The sequence below is a fragment of the Stomoxys calcitrans genome, chromosome 5 (assembly GCF_963082655.1).
Source record: "Stomoxys calcitrans chromosome 5, idStoCalc2.1, whole genome shotgun sequence".
Classification (NCBI taxonomy): domain Eukaryota; kingdom Metazoa; phylum Arthropoda; class Insecta; order Diptera; family Muscidae; genus Stomoxys; species Stomoxys calcitrans.
The window spans coordinates 6,121,068-6,136,408 of record NC_081556.1 but is presented as its reverse complement, the minus strand read 5'-3'; the positions used below and the strand labels follow the sequence as shown (position 1 = coordinate 6,136,408).

The 15,341-nt window shown below is 34.5% G+C and overlaps 1 protein-coding gene across 2 annotated transcripts in view; it reads left to right on the top strand.

Annotated features, from left to right (window-relative positions):
* Window positions 1–15,341, top strand: part of LOC106095404 (sialin) — a 44,119-nt gene that overhangs the window by 16,898 nt on the left and 11,880 nt on the right. For both annotated transcript variants that reach the window (XM_013262652.2, XM_013262645.2), the window contains exon 2: window positions 12,414–12,588. In XM_013262652.2, coding sequence (XP_013118106.1) covers window positions 12,564–12,588 — 25 coding nt within the window. In that variant the 5' untranslated portion in view covers window positions 12,414–12,563. The remainder of the gene's footprint in view (window positions 1–12,413; window positions 12,589–15,341) is intronic.

Here is a 15,341-nt window from a genome sequence, read left to right as displayed (position 1 = left end):
TAGGGTCGGACATGGATATTTCGATGTGTTGCATACCCATCATCCTTCGGTGGTGGGTAATCCGCCCCCTGCCACTATGGACATACACCTTTGGCAGTCATCGGCTTGTTGTGCGACCCAAGTACTAAAAAGTAGCCTCGAAAAAGAAAATCTAAGTTAGGAATTCCGTTCTGGTTTTGTGTCCGTCCCAACAATAGGCGCTTGAAATTTTAGAGAAGTAATTCCTATTAATGTAGTTCGGTTGGAATTGCAAACGGGCCATATGGATCCATGTTTTGATATAGATGCCATATAAACCGATCTAGGATCTTGGCTTCTTGAGACTCTCGATGGAACAATTTTCATCCAGTTCGGCTGAAATGATGAATGGAGGTGTTTTATTTTGACTTCCAACAACTATGCCAAGTATGGTCTAAATCCGTTCATAACCTGATAGATCTCCTGATTATAATTCGTAAGCCTGAAATTGTGTACAACGAGTTCTCCTATGACCTTCAATATACATGCTAAATATGGTACGAATCGATCCATAACCTGATACATCGATATCGGATCTACTTCCTGAGCGTCTAGAGAATGCAATTATTATCCTATTTTACTGAAATTTCGCACGCAGTGTTTTCGCTTCCAACAACTATGTCAAGTATGGTCTAAATTGGTTCATAACCTAGTATAGCTTCCATATAAACCGATCTGCTGTTTATAATTCTTGAGCCCCTATAGGGCGCAATTCTTATCCTATTTGGCTGAAATTTTGCACAATGACTTCTACTATTGTCTCCAACATCCAAACCAAGTATGGTCGAAACGGTCCATAATATGATATAGCTCACATATCATGGCAATTTTTATCCATTATCCTTTGTTTGCCTATAAAGAGATACCTACATACATACTTTAATTGGCTTTGACAGAACATTTGTTCCGCTAGTCGAACGTAGAATAGCGTTTCAAGCGCCTCGATCTTTTGCGCTCATTCTAAACTCTCTGAAATCAAGTTTCAAGATGTCTCCCACCACTTGATCTTTCCATCGGGCTTTTGGTCTTTCCGGTTTGTGCGTACCACCGTGTTTGCCATTAAAAGACTTATTTGCTGGAGCTTCTTCATCCATTCTGACAACATGATCTAGCCAAACGCAGCCGTTGTATTTTGATGCGTGCAACTTTGCTATAGTCGTCATACAGCTCGTGGTTCATACGTTGCCTATATTCTCCATTTACTCAAACCATATATTTTAGGAAGAATCTTTCTCTCAAATACTCCAAGCACTGCTTGCACCTCATCTGCTTTCACAAGTACCCACGCCTCAGAACCATATTACAACACGTGTAGTATCAGTGTCTTGTATAGTGTAATCTTTGTCTGTCGAGAGGTGACCTTGATTCTAAACTGCTTACTCAATCCAAAGTATCATCTGTTTGCCAGTATTATTCTTCGCTTTATCTAAAAATTGGTGTCATTCGTTTCGGTTGCGGCGGTGCCGAGGTGAATATCTGGTACCTTGAGTATCTTGTATGCAATAGGAAGGAGACTTATTCCTGTGTAGTTGGGACATTCCTTCTTGTCTCCTTTCTTTTATACGGACAAAGTATGCTGAGGTTCCAATCATCGGGTATGCGTTCTTCGAAAATTAATGAAAGAATCAATATAAAAAGTAGCACAAAAACAGATGGTTTGTGTCCGTATGCTAGTTTAAAGATAATATTTCAAACTCTGGCTTGGGTTCGGAATTGCTATCCAAAAACTTTGATTAAGTAAAAAATTGTATTTTTCAACAAACATTTTTTAATGTATATGCGAATAATGCCTTAAAATAAACTAAACTCCCAATTTGACTTCTTGTTCTTTAGAAAGCTTTGAACCTTACAGACTTCTTCCCTAAAGTTGTTCTTCAAATCTCCTTTTGATAATCATATGAACTTTTATTTACAACTTTTACTTTGTCAGCCTAGTGAACTGCTCATTACAACGAACTTAATAAAAATTCCCCTTTAAATGCCTCGTGTTAAACCAAATGATGCTATCATGACATTGCAAATGCTATCATCATTTTGGCTATTAACTCAAAACTAATATTCTTGCAAAATTATTCTTCAATTTTCTTAAAAACAGCATTCATCTAAGGCTGTGAAATGAGATTCGTGTAAAAAATAATTATAAGCAATTTAAAAAAAAAAGAAAATTAATTCAATTAAAAGAAAAAAAAAACTTAGAAACATCTTGTAATTACACTTTGGGAACTGTATTGCTCTCAGCTCACAAGGTTTTAAATGTTAGTTGTTGAAAAATCTTTGCTGTTATACCTTAAGATTACTTGACAACAACAAAACAACCAAATCAACCATCATTTGCTTATATTTTTGTGAATTTTTAATGATTCTCTGCATATTCATAACATTTAAGCCATTTGAATTATGCCTAAATCTTGTTGTTGTTTCGATTCAAATATTGCGACAAAAACCTATCCTAGCCAAGCTATTAAACAAATACAACCACATTATAAACAAAAAATTATTAATCGATTGCCATTTTATGCAAAAAACAACACACCACGCCACGCTATTTGACATAGACTGTCATGGAATTTTTTTCGATATTTTTCCCATAGAAATTTCTACAAAACCATGGTATAAACACCGTTTTGTTTTCGGAGGGCTTGAACAAAAACGAAATAGCAGAAAATAAAAACAGTCAAATAGAAAAAACAAAGGTTGAAAACAAATGTGAATTTTAACGCATGACATCTGCTTTAATTGGTCTTTTTGGTTTTTGTTGCTGCCCGGGCCAGCTTTGCAAATCACTTCAAAATACTATAGGGAGGAAGCATCAAAACAAATGCCACACACTCGGGTCAGACAAGTGATGAATGAAGTGGAGGTGATCGATATATTGCCATAGGTGGTTTTTGTTTTTTAAACACTGGATTAAACTATTATCCATGGTTTTTTGTTGAAACATTGAAGAAGATTTTGATATTTATAGAATTAATACTATATTCCAGAAACTGCTATGAAAATGGTAGTTTGAAACAAGTAAAAGTGTGCTAAGTTCGGCCGGGCTGAATCTTATATACCCTCCACCATGGATTTCATTCGTCAAGTTCTTTGAATGACAATTTCAATTAGAAAAACACCAGTCATAGAAAAAACATCTCCAAAATTTCAGGCAAAATCAAGTAATGATTGTGCCCTCTAGAGGCTCAAAAAATCAAGCTGGGAGATCGGTTTATGTGGCAGCTATATCAGATTATATACCGATTTACTTGGAACAGTTGTTGGAAGTCATGCTAAAACGTCATATGCAAAATTTCAGCCATATTTGTAAAGAATTGCGCCCTCTAGAAGTCTAATTGGGAGATCGTTTTATATGGCGGCTATATCAGAATATGGACTGATTTAGACCATACTTGACACAAGTTTTGGAAGTCAAAACAAAACACTTCTCGCAAAATTTCGGCCAAATCAGATAAGAATTGCGCCCTCTAGAAGCTCAAGAGGTCAAGACCCAAGATCGGTTTATATGGCAGCAGCTTCAGGTTATGGACCGATTTAAACCATACCTGGCAAAGTTGTTGAAATTTATAACGAAACACATCATGTAAAGTTTCACTTAAATCGGATAGGAATTGCGCCCTCTAGAGGATCAAGAAGTCTACTCGGGAGATCGGTTTATATGGCGGCTATATCAGATTATAGACTGATTTAGATTATCAAATCGGATAAGAATTGCGCACTCTAGAAGCTCTAGAAATAAAGAGCCCAGATCGGTTTATATGACAGCTATATCAAAATATGGACCGATTTGGCCCATTTACAATCCCAATCAACCTACACTAATATGAAGTATTTAAGCAAGCGCCTATCATTACTCCTTTGAAAGTTAGCGTGCTTTCGACAGACGGACGGACATGGCAAGATCGACTTAAAATATCATGACGATCAAGAATATATATACTTTATGGGGTCTTATACGCATTTTTCGAGGTGTTACAAACGGAACACCTATGGTGGAGGGTATAAAATTGATGGGAGAAATAAGATAGAAATTTAATAAATTACCATACAATTGTGAACAAATGACAAGCAAGCAATTGCCGCAAAACTACTTTCCATACAACCTTTGTTTTTTGGCAAATCCAGGCTTGGAAAAACTTGTGACAATTCGTGCAATTTGTACTCAAAAAAATTAACCATTATAGACTACTTAAAACTTTAAGCACCATTATATCAACACCTTCTCTTTTTATTTTTGTTTTATTTCGTGATGTTTTGTTTTTATTCGCAACATTTATTCTGATGGTTAATGACCATAATCTTTAAAACTTTGTTTGGTTTTTACCACTGGTTACTCTCGTTTTGCAAATCAACTCTATTTGCCTTATTGAATAATTATTATAATTAAGTTATTATTCCTGTTTAGCTCTCTCTATCAGTTATTAAGTCACTCACACACGCATTTGTATACAACTTATTTTTGTGTCATTTGGCTCGTGTTACATTAAAAAATTAATTTTTATTTGCAAACATTTACTGAAGGCAGTTAGTGTATGGGATGACACGTTTAGCTATAACTGTGTCAATATTTTTAATAAGGAATTTAAAAGTACACAAAAACCTATAAATGAGAATAAATATGACAAATTTACTGCGTATATGTCTTCACTTTATATAAACGCTAGCTCGAAACATCTCTATCTCAAATGAAACACTGAAAATATATTTTCCCTAAAGACAAAATATTTATTTTTCCTAAAGACAAAATTTCAGTGAAATTTTCTCTAAAGACAAAATATTCATTTTCCCCAAAGACAAAATTTCAGTGACATTTTCTCTAAAGACAAAATTTCAGTGAAATTTTCTCTAAAGACAAAATTTCAGTGAAATTTTCTCTAAAGACGAAATTTTCTCTTAAGACAAAATTTCAGTAAAATTTTCTCTAAAGACAAAATTTCAGTGAAATTTTCTCTAAAGACAAAATTTCAGTGAAATTTTCTCTTAAGACAAAATTTCAGTGAAATTTTCTCTAAAGACAAAATTTCAGTGTAATTTTCTATAAAGACAAAATTTTAGTGAAATTTTCTCTAAAGACAAAATTTCAGCGAAATTTTCTCTAAAGACAAAATTTTAGTGAAATTTTCTCTAAAGACAAAATTTCAGTGAAATTTTCTCTAAAGACAAAATTTCAGTGAAATTTTCTCTAAAGGCAGGGTCTTTCGCCCATAAAAGGCGCATTTATTGTCCGATTTTGCCAAAATTTGGGACAGTGAGGCGGTTTACGTATATAACCGAGGTGTTGGGTATTCAAAGTTCGGCCCGGACGAACTTAACGCCGTTTTACTTGTTACATATTCATTTAGCCAAAATGAGCCTAATTTTCGATAAAATGGTGGATTTCCATGGAGCTGTTATCACAGGGCACGAATTTTGATAACAAATTTCATTGATTGGCAGTCGTTGCTCGGAGGCCACCGTAGCTCAGAGTTTAGAATGTTCGCAACCTTACGAGAACAGCATAAAAAATGTCAGCAGTGGTTATTCCCTCCGATACTTGTGTGGTACTATGCCATATAAAAAATTCTCTCCAAGGAGGTTTTGGACTTGACTGAAAATAGGAGGTCCTTTATCGTTGGACTTAAACTTGTTTCTGGCAGCACTCATTGATATTGAAGATGTTAACCCCTGTTGCTTCATGGATTGTTTATGGCCAAATTTTACATCTTTGCTCGTTTGTGAGTTTCATCATGATAAAATGGCAGAGTATACTGAATATTTTCCAATTCAAAAATGTCGTTTGGACGCAATTATCAAGTAGTGCTGCCACCCCGAAAAACTAAACTCATAAAAAATCACCCTTTAATAATTGTATCCCTGTTTTGACATTTCAAATATCTACAAATCTTTGTCTAGGTTATCTAGTGCTTATATTAGAATTTGTTTTATATACTTAAATGCTCATTTAATGTCATATGATGAAGCTCTAAAATATTTAATCCATCCTGTTTTAATGATAAATACATAAAACGAAATTTTTTATTTTTTTTTATTATCATTTTTCAAGTCAACTTCCTTGGTATTGCAATAAATTCGGAAGTAATAAAATCGTTAAAAATTATGCTAATTTTTGCATGGTCGACTATAGCAAACCCAATATTGGAATGCGTGCATGAAATTTCGAATAGCAAAACCCCTTATAGAACAAAAATGGAATTGAAAATGAAATCTTCATGCCCATATTTAGTGTGGCTAAGTCACACGTGCTTCTAAACAGAAACCGTGACAGAGAACATCTACGATTCTACTTAACCACTTGACAACCAACCCATGGAAAGGTGTTTATGGTAACGAAATCAATTGTTTTCACACCAACCAAGTCAGCGGTAGCACTATGGGGGGAAGGGGTGGTGTAGTAAAATTATGACGTTGGGATTTTTTTGTGTAACTTCTGCATTTAAATGTTTGCGGTGTCTGCTGGGTGCTTTAAAAATTCAATGTCAATAAACTTTTTCCAAAGTTAAATAATTTCTAGTGCAGGCGTATAGTTACACCGTGATAAAGATGGTGGGTGGGTATGTCTATGTACCAACAGATAGATGGCAACAAACAATATTTAATATTCTAGCTAGCAAAATAAAAAATATTTTCTTCCAGGTTTTAATAGTTAATAATCTTGTTTGAAATGATAAAATATTTTTTTTTTATTTTTTAGCTGCTACTGCCATCTATAAGTCGCCTAGACTGGTTGTGGCCTCCCCTCTCCTTGTCTATAGTACAATCTTAATAAGAGCTGTGGTATTTTACAAAGATTCCATTAACTTGATTTCGCAAGTACGGAATTGATTAAAACAATACAGATAAAATGTTCAGTATGAAGTTATCTCTAATTATACGAATAGTGAACCGTAGTATATGTAGGCAACCAAGCGTAACTTTAAACCAAATAAATAATTTAACATTTTTTATTAGTTTTTTTTCCCTATTAAGATTTTTAATAATGAGAAAAAAATTGAAAATATTAATAATAAGCCAATATAAGAAATAAATGCATTTTTTAAGCATTTGACATATACAAAAACTATCCTCTTAATTAGGGTAAATATATTGCAAAATAAAATTTGCCTGTGAACAGTCCATTTAGGAACAGGGGCAAATTTCTAACATATCAAGTTCAAGCTCAGCGATAAGGGGCCTCCATTTTATCGCCGGATCTGTATAGAGGGCGACACCTATTTGGAGAGAAGTTTTTACATGGCACGGTGCCTCACAAATGTCGCCAGCATTAGGAGGGGATAACCACCGCTGAAAAATTTTTCCAGGAAGAATTTTATTATGACTTTCGACATTACAGGTGAATTCTATAGAAGTCGATTCAGATTTAGATGTAGCTCTCATATATATCGCCCGATTTTCACTCCTAGAGCCACTGCAAGCACATTTATTGACCAATCTTTCCAAAACTTTGTGCAACACTTTCCTCGACGACTTTTACGAAATCCATAAAGTTTTCTCGAAATCGGTGCAGATTTAGATATAGCGCCCATACATATGTTCGTCCGATTTGCAGTAATAATGCAATAAAATGCTCATTTGTTAACCCATTCTCTCGAAATTTGGCAGGAAGAATTTTGTTATGACAATCGACATTACAAGTGAATTCCATAGAAATGTTATGAAGAGCATGGTTCATTACCATCTTGTGAGGTATTTAGAGTCTAATGGCCTTCTGAGTGACCAACAGTATGGGTTCGGCTGAAATCGCTCTACGAACGAACTAATTGCATTTCTGTCGGAACGTTGGAGTCGCTCAATCCACCAGTTTGGTGAGAGTCACGATTCACTGTATAGGATTAAGGCAAGCGATCAGCCAACATAAATTTTCTTTTAATATTTGGCTGTACTTGGCATGTTCCTTTTTAAATTCATTCTTTGTTTACGTTTTCTCCTATATGATGACATTTTCAATCGGCAGATTTAACACCCTTAATGATGTTAATGGAGCTTATCCGCTTTATGTTCTCGCATGTGACCTAACCTTCTATTAGTAAATTCTGGGTGAGAGTAAGGATGTGGCTCTGTATATCTCTAAAGCATTTGATAGGGTCTGGTACTCCTGGGCTCTATTCTTTCTCCTTCTCTTTTTTTTATTTTCATCAACAATCTGTTGAGTCAGACATCGAATCCAATCTACTCATTTTCGGATGACAGTTATCTCTGTTATTTGTACTCATTCGACCCTAGGCCGAGTCTCCGAGGGATTAAGGACAAGAGGCGGGTTATGGACGGTACACTCAGCCAGGATTTGCTGGTCATTGCTGAGTGGAGTTGAATGAATCGAGTAAAGTAGCACGGAAGACTCAGAGCTGTTTGTTGTCACACAAACGATTCGTTGACCCATTACGATCATCTTTGTCTATCAAAGGTATAAATGTTGAGCAATCAGAAGCTTATGAAAAAACAAAGCGATGACCGTTGGGCTAACCATGAATTTGTGCTTAGGCTTTCTTAAATGTTGCAAGAATTACTTCACTCCTTCTGATCTTCTTAACATCCATACCACTGTCATAAAGCCAAAAATGGAATACAACTCACATGTATGGGCGGGAGCTTCAAAATCAACTCTGGCTCTACTCGACCGTTTACAGAGGAGAGCGATGGCGTTGATTGGGCACAATAGAGTATCCAACTCTATTGCCTCCCTTGAACATCGTCGCAATGTGGGTTCTTTTGGCGCTGTTCTATCGGTACTTTCTTGGTGTGTGTCCATCTGATATTCGTCTTCTTATTCCTGATGTAAGGATGTTTGTCAGAAATATCAGACATTCTAGGAACTCATACCCGTTTATTATTAATTGTACAGCAGACCGGACAATGCATTATAGGGAGTATTCTTAATTATTTTCCCACACACTATGAAATCCAGAGATTTAAGACAAATGTCAATAAACACTACATTCGTTTCCCCCCTCCAATTCCTAACTTCCATTAGCCAACGTAATCCATTGCATTCATAGGGGACATCCCCTACGTGTTGATTGATACAAAAAATCAAGTGCAAGCGTGCTAAGTTCGGCCGGTCCGAATCTTATATACCCTCCACCAAGGATCGCATTACTGAAGTTCTTTCCCAGTATCTCTTTTTAAACAAACAAAGGATTAAAGAAAAGAATTGCTATGCTAATTGAATTGAATGTTGGAGACCACAGTAGAAGTTTTTGTGTCAAATTTCAGCCAAATCGAATAAGCATTGCGCTTTTTAGGGGCTCGAGAAGTAAAATAGGGAGAACGGTTTATAGGGGAGCTGTATCAGGCTATAGACCAATTCAGACCACATTTGAAACGTATGTTGGAGTTCATGGGAGAAGCCGTTATACAAAATTTCAGCCGAATCGGATAATAATTACGCCCTCCAAAGGCTAAAGAAGTCAAGATCCCAGATCGGTTTATATGGTAGCTATATCAGGTTATGGACCGCTTTAAACCATACTTAGCACAGTTGTTGGAAGTCATAAAAAACCACGCCATACAAAATTTTAACCAAATCGGAGTGTCTAGCTTTACTCCTTTGAAAGTTAGCGTGCTTTCGACAGACAGACGGATGGACTTGGCTAGATCGGCTTAAAATGTCGTGACGATCTATAATATTTATACTTTATGGGGTCTTAGACAGATTTTACGAGGAGTACCAAACAGAATGACGAAATTAGTATACCCCCATCCTATGGTGGGGGGTATAAAAATACGGGGTAGAATTTTATTGCCGAAGTATCTTGGAACATTCACAAGTGAAACACAATCAGAAAAATTCCTTGCTGATATATATATACATCTATCCTAATTCTAACTTTCTTAGAAACATTTTACCACAAAAATGTTTTAGATTTAAGCGCCTGACAACGTTAATCTAATGTTACTAATGATAATACATTTTCAGCGCCCTAAATCCCCTCTTACCAAGGAATGTCTTGTATTACTCACTTTAATACTAAGAATAATAGTCATTTCAAAGTTTTACAGCAAAAATTCTAATAGGCAAGGTGAATAGGAATTTTTTCCACGCATTGTAGTTTACCTTAGACTCTTGAAAATTTTTTGGGCCATAAATTAATACATTGTAAATTTAATCATATCAAATCATTATTAAATGATTAGTCTATCAAACGTCACTTATATGGCAGATTTATTAGCGTTATTGAAATCTTAACAAAGATTCGTATAGAAAATAATCAGCAATAATATGATTGATTATCACTTGACCAGTACAAGGAAAAAATATTAGGAAAATACGTCAATATCTAAAAGTTATTTTTTTTAATTTAATCGTTCAGCTCTAAAAAGATTAGATGAAAAACAAATGACACTTCAAAGTCTGGCTAATTGGTTTAGATATTATTCCTCTTGCACTGAAGTGATTCTAAGAAATTCTATTTGTTTGTATATATGATAAGAAATAGTGGGAAAGAAAATTTTAATGTGCAAATGCAATTTTGCCTATGAACTTTCCATTTAACTTCTCGCATATCCAAATGTGAGGTCCGATTCAAGTTTAAGCCCAATGGTTTAGACAAATGTGGCCAGCATTATGGGGAGACAAACACCGCCGAAATTTTTTTCTGAGGTTCTCGCCAAGATTCAAACTTAGGCATTCAGCGTAGAGCTGGCAAACTATCGATAAACGCAACATTCCATATTTTCGATGGTTTTAATGATAAATATCGATATATTTCACATGAAAATGAGAAGTAAAGATCAGGAGGCCGATTTATATGGAAGCAATATTAATGCGCAGACCAAATAAAACCAAGGTTAATACAGTAAGTTGGAAATCATAAGAGAAATCATTGTTAAAATGTTAGTCTAATGGGATAAAAATTGCGCCTTCTATAGGTGCAATGTATTTTAAAGGATACATTCAGTGTGGGATTGTTTTTTTATACCCTACACCACTACTGTTGTACAGGATATTATAACTTAGTGAATTAGTTTGTAACACCTAAACGGAAGAGAGATAGACCAATTGATAAGTATACCTATCGACTCTGACTCACTTTCTGATTCGATTAAGCTATTTCCGTCTGTCCATGTTAATTTGTGTACAAACTACAGGTCGCAATTTTCATCCGATCGTCTTCCAAATTGGTATGGACATGTTTTTTGGCCTAAAGACGAAGCCTGTCGAAATTGGAAAATCGGTTCAGATTTGGATATAGCTCCCATATAGATGTTCGTCCGATTTGCAGTAATAATTCGATAAAATGGTCATTTGTTAACCGATTCCCCAGAAATTTGGAATGAAGAATTTTCTTATGACTTTCGACATTACAGGTGAATTTCATAAAAATCGGTTCAGATTTAGACATAGCTCCCATATATATGTTTGTTGTCAATAATGTTGTCATTTGTGAACCGTAGTTATTATAGAATTAGACATAGCTCCCACTTTGTACCTATAGGGTAGGTGTAGGGTATTATAAAGACGGCACCGCCCGACTTTTGCCTTTCCTTACTGGTTTTTGTTTAGTTTTGCAGAAAATTTAACTTTTGCGATAGTATCCATCGGAAAAATATCAACCGATATTCAGTCAAAAAAATTAAATGTCGATAGTGCCATCGATAATTTGCCAGCTCTAGTCCGAACGGCGTGCCGCTGTGAAATACCTCTTTGGGGAGAAGTTTGCAACCATGTAGCGCATAAAACTCCCATGCCATTCATGACTTGCAAACCGAAATTCAAGTCCCTCGGTCGGACAAAAAAATTAATTTTTTTATTAATTAAATTTATTTTATAAAATTCGGCAAAAAAATATAAATTTCGTATTCAGAAAAAAATTTGTTAGAGTGGTTTTTACCTTTTTTTAATTTAATTAATTGAGACACTTATTACTGTGCAGCAGTACGTATTGATTTATTTCATCGTAAAGAAGATTACGTCGGTAGGCTAGAGGATGCGTGCCAGACTATCAAACATGAGATCTCGTGAGTTCAATACTCTGCGGCAACAAAATTATTAAAAATGGTTTTTAAGGGTAATAGTAGAGAGAGTGACAGAGAAAAACCCGAGAGCAGCTGTAAAACGAACGACGCAAAGCAGCGCGAACCCGAACAAAGAAAATAAAAACACCACCACCCGAAGCAAAGCACATCCGACGGGCTGGTTGGTTGGTTTTTTGTCTTGCTTATGGATATATTGTTGTTGTCGTTATATGTTGGTTTCCAAAGAGTGCCTTTCAACAACAAATTTGTACTTTGGATCGTTGAGATTCAAAATATATTGTTGCAGGAAAATTAACAACTTGCGTAGTTGTTTTGCAACCGAAATTGTTGTTTTTCAAAATTATTTTTATCTGTGTTCAATTAAACCTAATCAAAAATACCTATAATAAGCTTAAACTGGATTCAATTTTTTTTATTATTTTCAGATATTTTTTCTATAAAGGCAGCACCTAAACTTCTGTACTATGTCTAATCAAAACTAAGTCAACAAATAATTACCTCCGAAAGAGACCACCGTTAAAATACCTCAATCCTCATACCAAAAACTAGTAAAAACAAAAAAAAAATAAGTTAAAATGGTTTACTCAAATCTACCATGTCGTAAGTATAGAATCTTTAAAAACCAAGTATTATACATTTATATTGTATTAACAGACATCAATTTAAGACAGACATCAAGTTAAGTGTTTTCTCATTTAAATGTTTAACTACGCCAAAAGTCTATGAAACCTTGCTTTGTTTATTTTAAATTCAATATTTAAGCTATTATTGTTTTTGGCGGAATAGTCTACAAGTGTCTATTAATAGTTAAGCTTGATTCGAAATATATAACATTCATGTTGAGTACATATTTGCCATTCAAGTCATGCGGACCTAAATACAAAACAATAAAAACCCACATTTTGTCGGTTTTTACAAAAGTTTGTTTGTTAGGTGATATAGAGCAGGCCACATAGATAAATTATATATAGATAAAGAATTGGAACTTCACACATAGACTGATTGGTGACGCTTGTGAATATAGATAAATGAGAATTATCTAAGATCATTGCGTAAGCACCATTCTGCTCTCAATGATTTGCATTTTTTAATTATGCATTATTTCCTTTTCCGTGAAGGAAACTATGGCGTAATGCACGTATGTAGGGGTTCTTTTCTTTTTGTTGTAAATGTGATTTTTTTTTTTAATTTTTTTTGGAAGAGCTGCATGCCTTGAAGAAAAATAAAATAATTACCGACACCTATAAGCTTGACATTTGCTGGCAAATTTTGAGAGCACAAAAAGGTCTCTGTTGTTTCAATCCTCTTTGCAGGCCATTGTGCCAGAGTTGTCAACTAAACTTCTTTAAAGTTTTAAAATAAAAAAAAATACATTATATATAGACATAGGTAAATTATATATAGATAACGAATTTGAACTTCGCACTGATTGACTGATAGACTGGTGACGCTTGTGAATATAGATAAATGAGAATTATCTAAGAACATGCCGCAAGCACTATTTTGCTCTCAATAATATGCTATTTGCGTCATTTGCATTTTTTAATTATGCATCATTTCCTTTCCCGTGAAGGAAACTAGGGCGTAATGCACGTGTATAGGGTTTCTGCAGTCTTAGTCTTTCTTTCTTTTGTTTAATTTCTTTTTGCTGTAAATTTGATTTTTTAATTTTTTTGACAGCGCTGCTTCCTATGAAGAAAAAAAAATGTAATTGCCGACACCTTGACAGCTTGACATTTGCTGTCAAATTTTGAGAGCACAAAAATGTCTCTGATATTTCAATCCTCTTTGCAGGGCATTATGCCAGAGTTGTGAACTAAACTTCTTTAACGTTTTTAAATAAAACCAATATACAGCATTCACCAATAAATGAATAGGTAGGCCAAATTCTCCCGACAAACAATATTTGCCAAATCAGAGTAAAATCTTATATCTTATTTATAAAAATTAATTTGTTTTTGTTTGTTCCGCATAGCCTCCAAAACGGCTGAATCGATTGCCTTGAAATTTTCACAAATTGTGTAGGTTGGTCTGGAGGGAAATATAAGCTATATAATTTTTTGGAATCGGAAGGTGGCGGACCCTCCCCTTACCCCAATAGTGCTACGCAAGAATAAAAGTGTACTGCATTAAAAATTGGGTCCAAGCAACTGGAGGGCCGCCCCAACCCTAAAATAGGTTTATTGGACGAGCATGACAATATGGGACTCAAATGAAAGTAATTCGGGAGTAGATTACAAATATAGTCAGGAAGAAGGAATATAATTTGTTGATATCGGAAGGGGGCGGACTCTCCCACCCAAAGTAAAAAGTGGACCGATAAGGACAATATGTATATCAAATGAAAGGTATTGAAGAGTAGAATACGAATATGGTATTAAATATTGGTCCAAGTACCCAGGAAGTCGCCTAACCCCATTGACAAATTGAACGTCCTTATCAATATGGGGCTCAAATGAAAGGTATTCGGGAGTAGATTACGAATCTGGCATACAAAATCACAGTTGAATATTGATTGACGTTGTAACCGTAATGACAAAACTAATATTTGACTTCATAAGGCACGGTGTGTGTAAGAAGAAAATTTAGAAATGAAAAGTCGATTTAAAAGCAAATGAAATGGAGCGGAGCGAAACGAGAAAAAAAATTGTTGCAGTGGAGCGCAAAAAAGGTACCCGCCACAATACTGCCAGAAAAAACGGGAACTACTTTTTTAGGATTCATGTGAATTGCATGGTTATAATATGATTAATAACGGTTCATAACACATTAGGCTTTATATCAACTAATCTTCCAAATAGTCTTTTTGAGCACCTACAGAGCCTACCACTTATTATAATCGAATAAAATATTGCGTGCAATGTTATGTAATGTCTCCCAATATACATGTCGAGTATGGCCTCAAACGGTCGATCTAAGTTAAAATATCAGACAATGTTTTTTACATCAGCCCATGAAAATTCTCTGAGATAAATAAAGAAATGAGAATTTTATTGAATATAAACATCAATTATTTTTTAATTATACGTTATTAAGGTGACATTATCTTTGCGCCTAATTGGTTTAATTATTAGAATTCACAGTAATTTTCTAATAATATTCTTAGTTACAATTTATTTTGAAATATTAAATGACACGTCTACTACTCAACGCCCACAAAGCTTTCAAAATATCTGAGTTTATTTCAAAACATTTCCTTTTTCATTATAAAAAAAAAACTTTGGAAATCTTATTTATAATAACTTTATCAACACGCAATACAAAATAAATATTTTTAATAAATAAAAAAACATTTAAGGTTCACCAACATTTTTTTCATATGAAAATATAATAAAACTATCATGTCATAGAAA